Below are 9186 nucleotides of genomic sequence, written 5' to 3'. Positions count from 1 at the left end.
GACACTAGGAACGGAAGTTGTGAAAAAGTCGGTGCATCCCACCTGCTTCGCCATCGGACATGGGTACTGGTTCTTCTTCTGAGGTGGTGCCTTGGCGTTGGATTGCGCCGAGGCATTGGAGACTCTCGAGGGCTCTGAGGATGGGGAGGTTGAGGCGCGAAAAGCTTGGCCAGGGTTCGGCGGTTGCGGCATGGGCTGTTGCTGAAGCATCTGCGGCGGCATTGGATAAGCTGACGGCATTGCGCCGGTCGCATCGGGAATCGGGGGATACATGGAGGCGTTTGGGTCGTCCATCTTCGCGTAGGAGTGGTTGTGCAGGTAGTAGTGCTGGTGATGCTGGGTGGGGTGGTGATTCTGCGGCTGTTGGTGGAGTGGCTTGGGCGGCAAGTATTGCTGGGCAGCGGTGTCGAAGGTGTTGAAGGACGGAGTGAGAGGCGAGGGAGTGGAGAGAGCAGCCGAGTCGCTCGAACTGCTTCGTACCAGCTGCGGCGTTTGTGGGGAAAGGCTGGGCGTGGAAGTGCAGCTCGAGGCTCGAGAATGCGCAGTCAGGTATGGAAGTTGGATCTTGGAGGGCACGGCGACTGCGTCACCACTGTCGTTGAGTAGTGATATTTTGCGGCCGGTGCAGTTTCTACCGTCCATTATGTGTGAGCCAGCTTCGAGTTGCTTCTGGAGTGAATTGGACGGGCAAAGCGGTGGCTGCACGTGCAAGGCGAGCGTTGATGCGATGCGATGCGCGTGGAGGCGTGTCGACGCGTGGTGTCAGCAGCGATTGATGGATCAGGCTGTGGTGACGGCGCTGTTTGGTCGACGAGGCTGCACTCCAGATGTTGGTGTGGTGGTGGTGGTGGTGGTGGTGGTGGTGTGTGTGTGTGTGTGGCTCTCGATAGCAAGCGTAGGTAGTAGCAGAAGTGAGGTGAGGTGAGGCGCTGGCGATGTGGCAGTGGCAGTGGCAGAGGCAGAGGCAGAGAGCTTTGGCAGATGAACCAGGACAGGACAGGACGGGACAGGCAGGAGGTGCGAGGGGAGCGGCGCGGCAGACGGGTTTCTTAAGAGAACGAGGCACAGGACGGCACGAAGGTTACAGAGCGGCGGCAGCGTCGAGTGCAATGTTCACCATCCCAGCAGGCGGCCGAGGCGAGCGAGCGTTGCAGGGCGAGGTCAGGCAGAGACCCTGACGGACGGTGCCAGATTTGACAGGCTTAAATGCAAATGCACACGCACCCGCACCCGCACACATCGACTGCGAGCGCGTCCTTGGGACAGATGCCAGATGGCTGACGATGGAAAGTGGGATTGGGAAGATGTCTGAAGCTCGCGACGGGACAACCTTATTTCCCGAGCCCCGCTCGCTCACTGCCGCTAGCCAACCTAACGCGACGGCAGCGTTCGCAATCGACGATCCGCCGACGAGGTGCAAGCTGCACAGTGCACGCCTCGAGTGCGCCAAGCCTCTCTTCACAGCGACTTCCAAGTGCTTCCTTGCATGTCTGCGACGCCGCGACACGCCGACACCGCGCTCGACTGCTGCGTGAAGGCATCGTCGTACAACTGACCGCCTCGCTGCCAGCAAATCTACTGTACCCTTTGCCAAGCCATCGCGTGTGGCTTGCCGCTGACAGGCACTCACACTCACTCACCTGCCCTAGCCTGGCCTGCCCTACCGCCAGCTGACCTCTGCCCGTTGCTGCTATGCCCTGTATATCTTCGTACGTGGTCGGCGTTCGTCGGCAAAACTAGGACTCGGGTGGATTCCTCATACAAAATCCGTGCACCCTAGAATCCGCTTAAGCAAGCACAAGCAGCCCCGAGCGCTTTGGGCCTGCTGCTGCCACTCTTCATTATTGCGCCCGCGATTCGCCTGCTGCAGTCCGATCCTGTTCGCGCGACGCAATCTCACGCCCACACTGATGGCGCGCTCCATCATCCTATTCTCACGACTCTTCACGCTTGGTGGCTTGCATCCGAGCAGGCCTCTTGAGTCGCGCCTGCCCTCCCTCCTCCTCCGGTCCTTCTCCGCGAAACGTCACACACGCATCGCATCGTCCGGCATGACAGCCGCACCACACGAAACGCTGGACGCGAGTTGAGCCACTCGCGCCCCCTGTCAGGCACACAGGCGTCGATGACCCTGCTTGGATGCATGCCGTGCAGCGGGCCGTGAAAACGTGCGCAGCTTACCCTCGATGAGTCCCCTTTTCTTCGATCCCGCCACATCATCGTTCGATCTGCCTCATCATCACTCGACACCATGATGATGATCCGCACGCTGTCAGCCACGCTCCGCGGCCCTTTGAAAACAAACATTCCTCTCGCTTGGCTGCTCTGCTGTGCCCCTGCATCGCCTGGAGTACTGCTGTGACCTGTCCCTGCCTGCCAGGCTACTACTGCCGCGGACGCGTGGTTGTCGTGGCAGCGACGTGGCTTGAGAAGGCAACACACCTTGATCAAGCGAGAAAACCATCATCGTCATGACTTGTCTCGGCGCACCCCCTATCTTCATGTATATGAGGAAGGTAGCATCTAGGGTTAGGATTCCAAGGCTGTATGTATAGTATCTACAATAATAATGAGTGGGCGACTGCGAGCTTAGGGATATCCCCTGTAAAAACTCGTTGCCTCGGAGCGTTCGTCGGCAAAACTAGGATTCTAGTAGAGTTCTTATACAAAATACGTCTGTGCTAACTTATGCAAAGCGGATTCGACTAACCAGATCCTCTAGATCTTATATAGCAGTTCTACGGACTTAACTACGGACTTCGTTTAGGGGATCTAAGCTTAATCGAGGTGCATACATACTTCGGAATAGAGATATAGAATTACGGTGCGTTTAATTTCTGGGCTTATAAACACCGTATATACCTTATAAATATATACGAGACATAGATTAATTAGTAGATAGATCTAGTTATTATAGCGTATCCTATACAAAATAAAACAATAAAGGAAATAAGAATATAGAGCGTAAATAGTAACAATCTTAGTATATAAACAGCCCTACTAGCTACTAGTTGTTCTACTAGCTATTCTACTAACTATTGCTATCGGTAGTAAGGTCGACAACGTTGCTATCGTCGTCTATATTATCTATATTACTACTGCTATTGCGAGTATATTCGAAGTCGCTTTATAGCTTAAATACTTCCTTTAGTATATTCTATAGATCTACGTAACTGTCGTCTATAAGCTTACTATCGTCTAGGTTATACTTAATATATAGATTCTAGTAGATAAAGACTAACTTCTCGAGTACTTCGTAGCTTAATCTATTACGCTTAAGGCTTTAAATAAAGCTAAAAGCAGACTAGTTGCGCTTAGTAGTACCGGTTGTTAGATAAAGAGACAAGGCTAGCATATAGAGGTTAGTAAGCTTAGGGTACGAGTCTCGGAAGTTATTAGCCTACTATAGTAACGGTATCTAGCTCTTTCTAGCTGCCTATATAACGGGGTTACTAAATAGACTTTGTCGGCTTCTAAGTATAAAGATATCGTTTAGAAGTTGTCTAGCGCGTACATTAATCTTATCTCTTAACTCGTTATAGTCTAGATAGGTAGCGGACATGCGTTGCTACTTAGTATAGTACTCGATAAGGAAGGGGGTAAGGGATTTGACTTCGTCGTTATTAATTAGTATAAACTGCTTCTTAGGGTCGGAGCGCTCGGAAACATTAGCTAAATAGGCAATTAGCATAATAGGCTAATAACTAATAGCGTTGTTAGTCCGCTAGAGGGTTCTATAGTTAAAGAACTTATAGTGCCTCCTACCGCCTTTCTATATATATCTCTATTTCCTTATTTAAAACGAGATTTAGAGCCTTGTCGATTATAGCATTTATAAGCTAGCGCTAGTTGCTATATACGTGTAATAGCTTTAGTCTGTCTAACTCTAAGGCAATAGTAACCTTTAGGAATAGCTCTATTAAGTCGCAATAGCTAACGGAAGTTAGTTAGTACGTAAAACTCGGCTTTAGCACTTACCCTTATAGATTACGCTAGAACGAGCCTTCTTCGAAGATATTATATATCTCTAGCTAACTCTGCTGCTATACATTAGTCGATCTATAGAAGAGGCGTTATTTATAGTTAGCTCGGAGGTCTTTAATCTAGTATTTATTAATAAGTACGCTTTAAGCGCAGTATAAGTCGGCTTGCTAGCGGACACCTCTAGGGACCTAGAAATGCCGTACTTTGCCTTTTAATATGTCTAGTAGTATCTTAAAAGGTAGCTATATATACTTAAAGTATTCTACGATAGATTTAGCGTCGTTAATAATCGTTCTAAGCCTTGTAATACTAGTTGTTACTAAATGAAGGTCCCTAACTAGAAGCTAAGTAAAATAGGAGGCATATCCTAATCGGATTAGCGTCGGATGCTACCGTACGTACTAAGTCTTATTAGCGCTTATCTATTAGTTAGTCGGGGCTTGCCGGAGGAACTATTTCTAACCTCTAATCTTCGAAATATACCTCTTCCGTAGCCGCCTTTATTACTAATATATTATTAGCAACTATACTAACTACCTTGCCTACCGGAAACTAGTCGATAATCTCGAGAAGGCCTTTAGCATAATAAGAGGCATTACTCCTTATCGCGCTAGTAAGCTCGGACTTTATAAACTACGCCGCTCGAGGCGTAACTGCGAGATAATTAACGACTAAACGATGCGCTCGATCCGACTATCTATCCGATACGATATAGAGCCGCGCACTTCTATTAACCTCTACTATTATCTTACGATATAGCCGTATATAGAGGCGAGGTAGGTATACGTATCTAAGCTAATAGCGAGTTAGTAGTTTAAAGGCCGGTCTTATCCTCTTTATCTATCTTATAAAGGCTAGATACTCTATCGTACTTAATAGACTACTAGAGGCAAATACCTACTTAGTTACTAACTCGTAGAGGGCATTGTACTTATTAGAAGTTATCTCGTCGACAAAGCCTAACCTTAGTAGTAGCACCTTCTTACGAGTAGGACGAGGGATTTCCTTAATATTATTATTACCTATAAGCGCTAGAATAGGTTCTAGCGCCTCGGTTTCTACTACTTCTAGCAATAGATAAGGTTAATAAGTCTTCTATAGCGACTCTAGCAAGAACTAACACTTTAATAGGTGTTTAATAACTCTCGAGCGCTTATTCGACGTCTAAGACTTACTATAATAGTTATACTTAGCAATAGTATAGAATTTGCTATTCGAGCGGTCTCTTATTACCTTACGCTAGTAAGGGTCTTCTATACGCTTCCGCTTGCTAAATATATAACGAGTTAGAGTAGTTGTTAGTAGACTGCTAAGGGTAGCAAGCAGCGATTGCTAGCTCGAGGCGTTATCGGATATAGTAAAAACGATAGAGTATTTAGTAGTAGATTAAAGCTAAAGGGATTAATAAAAGAGGAGGAAACTAATAGTCTATCTATATGTATTCTACTACAAAATTGCCTATATTATATGCCTTCTAGTACGGTCTTATTTGTCCGCAATCGCTATAGTCTTACCGCCGAGTTCTCGTCGGTATTCGTAATTTCCCTATAGTAGATTAGGTTTATATCTAATAGGCTCTATTGCCTTTCTATAACTATTACTTTTGTATATAGTATTGCTTATAAACGCTATTATAATACGAAAAGTCGCGAGTAGGCGCGTTAGCAATATAGTATAGACAAGGGTATAAAGAAATCTCTATAGCGCTAGTATATCGACTAAGGGTACTAGCTAGCTACTAAGCACTAAAGCGACCAAACTAGCCATTCTAAGCCATTATAACCACATTCGGTTATTCACATTTGTGTTTATAAGACCGGCGCCAATATAGGTCGTACACACCGTGATATCACCGTGTACACGAACCTTGTGATGTTGTGTCTAACATCGCTACTTCGGGAAACACACCAGGCCGCTTCTGTCTTGGACCATGTCGGCTTTCTACGGCGCCGCAAATTTGGGCAAGCTAGAATGATCATGACATCACTGTCTTCTGAGAATCAGGACGCAGTGCCGAAAGTTGGCAACACATCATCGTTCCCCCCCGACGACACAACGGCTCTACCTCCGACCCAGTCCAAGCTTTTCTGCCGTGAGGTAGACAGCTCCAAGCGCAAGTCGCGAATTGGTCAGAGCATCACATCACTAACCGCCGACACCTCCGCTGCTATCAAACATGTCTCTAATGGCCCAGGGCAATTCTGGACCTCCATTCCAAGATCAACGGTATTTTCTCAACGCTGCTGGAGATTCAGAAACCAGTCCCAGCCGCGAATGCTCGGATAGCAATATGATATCTTCATTTGGCGAATCATCATCAGTTGCCCAGCGCCCGCGTACGTAGGCCTGGGGGATGCATTGCGGAGGCGGTCGAGCTCTTGCAAGCTATCGACAACCAGTCCCCGCTCCAGCTAGAATAAATAGAGAGCCTCACAGCACAGCTGCAATTCTGTTGACTCTTGGACGACCCCTCACGTACCAGCTCCGTAACCAGTCATGCCAATCTTATACGATACGAAGAGGAGACAGCACTGATGAGGCCGTCGTAAAATCTCTGCTCGGTCATTCCGAGCATCACAAATCACTTTCATCGTAGCTTGCAGCCGCCATTCCTGTAGGTTGTCGTCCTGGTACTGTGATTGGCGTTCGTTCCAGGAGCGGACAGCAGTCCGTCTACGGAACCGAGCAACGGGCTCATCAGGGTGAAGAGCGTCTCGCTTGCAGAGCGCAGGGGACTGCGATCACAGATCTGAAGTACACACTAGTAGAGTCGATGTGCCTATCGATAACGAACAACCAGAGGGGAGTCGGAGCTTCAGACACGCTCACGCTTCCTGCTTGTAACTGCAGATCATCAAATCGATCATCGATCACCCACAGTAGTGCGAAAATTTCGAATCTTTGGTACGAGTGCTAATATAGTGTCTCCTGCTAGTTGTTGTTATCGCTTGCAAACCCAATGGTTGTGCATGTTCTTACTTCGGATCGGATGTAATAAAGCAGATGCTGGACTCAAGGGGGATATTCGGATGTAGTCGCCTCATCTGCTACTGTACTTTCGGTGTGCTGCATGCATTCATCAGGGCCGTTTTGTTTGTCGGCTCGACTATCGAGATCGCAAAGGAGCATCCCTGAGAAGCAGGGCCATCGACTTCGCAAGCATACACACGCACAAGACTTTCCCTGACGAGACCGTTCTTCAAACCCTGTTGTAATGCATGCCGAGTTCCTATTTGCCATTACCAAGATAGCAGCATGAATTGTGCGAGGAGTCGAGGACAGGCTTTGCCCATATTCGCAGTCGTTAGCTTTATTAAGCTCGTGAGGCTGAGCAGAGGTGAGGTTGCTTGACGAGTCAGTCAAGTTTAGACATATATCCCCGAGCTGTTCTGATGCCGGCACGCGGTATGTATAGCTGGCATCTAGCTGTCACAGGGTGCAAGCCGTCGAAGGGATCTTACTTGAACGCAGGTCCCTTATGTGGTTGTTCCGTCATGACTCGCTGCCGTGCGAAAAGTTTGACCTTCGTTTGTGATCTTGTGATATAGAGCGGCAATACGTGCTATCGGACGTGGCGACTTCAAACCTGTTTGGTGAAGTTCGAGCTACTCAGTAAGTTTCGGATCAAGGACGTATCTTGATGAAGAACGTGAATTTCAAGTACCTATGCCGTGCGGTTTGATGCTGGAAGTGTCTCCTGAAGCCGTGTTTGTGAAACGCATCGCCACGCTAGAGGGAGAGCTATAAGCACCTCTATAGCAGCTCGTCAAGGCGGTAGACTTCGAAGCTTCCCCTGGCCCTCGTGGTTGTTATAGGGTCTCGTTTGGCTGCCAGAGTTCCAGATGTGCACAGATCCGGTTCTCTTGTGTTTTGAAGTTTGCGAAACCTGAATGAGACCATGATGATAAAGTCAAGCGGCACCGCTCATCGTCGATGGCAGCCAGCTTGCTTCTGTGTCGGATGTGTGCGAGAGATCCAAGGATGAAGTGCGTTGCAACTGGCGATGCTTGTTGCTCTGTGCTCTATTGTGCGTGCGAGAGGCACTCTGTCGTGGAAGCTGCGACTTAGCATGACCTCGTTGACAACGCGCGAGGCTGGCATAACTTGCGCGAGCACTTAGCAGAGGTTGAACGAAAGGGGAAACGCCCGTGGATCTGTTTTCATCGTCTGTCGTTGGTCTAAGTCTCAGAAATCATGACATCGCTTCAGAATGCAAGGAGAGAAACGACGTTCAAGGCAAACCACCACCAGAGTTGATGGCATCTCTCACCTGGGATGTGTTCGGTCGATTCTACGTCGGAGTCAGACACTTTTCAATCCCACATCCACCTAGGACTTACCTCAGCGTATCTCTCGTAGCTATCCAGGTATAATTCGTCCGTGCTTGTAGTCTTCCTGACCGGCTCTGCTTCAACTACAGAACGCACCCATCTATCCCACCGCGAACCAGGCTCGGCATCTGGCCAGCCTCGGTACGGTTTTAGCACTTTCTCGAGTCTGACAATCCAAGGCGCAAACTGTACATCAACAAAGCCCATCTCTGATCCGAAGAAAAATGGTCCGTCCTGGTCAGCCACCTCTACGATCTTGGCTATCTGACCTTTGAGGTCTCCTGCAAATTTGACTTGATCATCTGGCTCTTGGGCTTGAAGGTACTTGTAAAACAGAGGAATAATGTGTCGGTTGATGTGGTCAGACCAAAGGCGAGCGGAGGCTCGCGATTTGGGATCCTCAGGCAAAAGTGCTCGGCCTTCGTGCAAATCTTCGAGGTACTCCATCAACACTGTGCTCTCATAACATCCCCATGCGCCATGTCTCAAAGCCGGAACGAGTCCTCTGGGGTTAATGTCAAGCAGAAGCTTTGGCTTCCGGTAGACGTCAACCTCCACATACTCGTAATCAAGACCTTTGAGCTCAAGCGATATCCAAACCCGCTGGACAAAAGGGCAAAAGCATGAACCATAGAGTTTGAGGTCTTTGCTAGCGGCATGAGAAACTGCAGTCTGCAGCGCCTCTCCGGTCGCCTTCTTGTGGTATGTCTTCTTGCTCGCATCGCCACCCTGGTTCGGGTCAAGTTCTTTCGACGGACCGTTTGTAGACATGCCAGGGGTTTTGTAGAGACTGCTGTTGATGTGAGTCCAATTTACAGAAGCGAGAGACGGTCGTGCAGGTGCAGGTAGAGGGTTTAAGAGTGCGCCTTGC

General features: G+C 48.7%; 1 protein-coding gene across 1 annotated transcript; it reads right to left on the bottom strand.

Annotated features, from left to right (window-relative positions):
* Nucleotides 1-7729: 7729 nt before the first annotated feature.
* MYCFIDRAFT_55413 (uncharacterized protein) lies at nt 7730-9086 on the bottom strand (the record flags this gene model as incomplete). Its single annotated transcript, XM_007921961.1, has 2 exons — nt 7730-8275; nt 8325-9086. 2 exons carry the CDS (start codon nt 9084-9086, stop codon nt 8216-8218), a joined length of 822 nt encoding a protein of 273 aa, XP_007920152.1. The 3' UTR covers nt 7730-8215.
* Nucleotides 9087-9186: the final 100 nt, after the last annotated feature.

The sequence above is a fragment of the Pseudocercospora fijiensis genome, assembly GCF_000340215.1.
Source record: "Pseudocercospora fijiensis CIRAD86 unplaced genomic scaffold MYCFIscaffold_1, whole genome shotgun sequence".
NCBI classification, from domain to species: Eukaryota; Fungi; Ascomycota; class Dothideomycetes; order Mycosphaerellales; family Mycosphaerellaceae; genus Pseudocercospora; species Pseudocercospora fijiensis.
The sequence above is the reverse complement of the archived record's forward strand: the minus strand, read 5'-3'. Positions and strand labels throughout refer to the sequence as shown.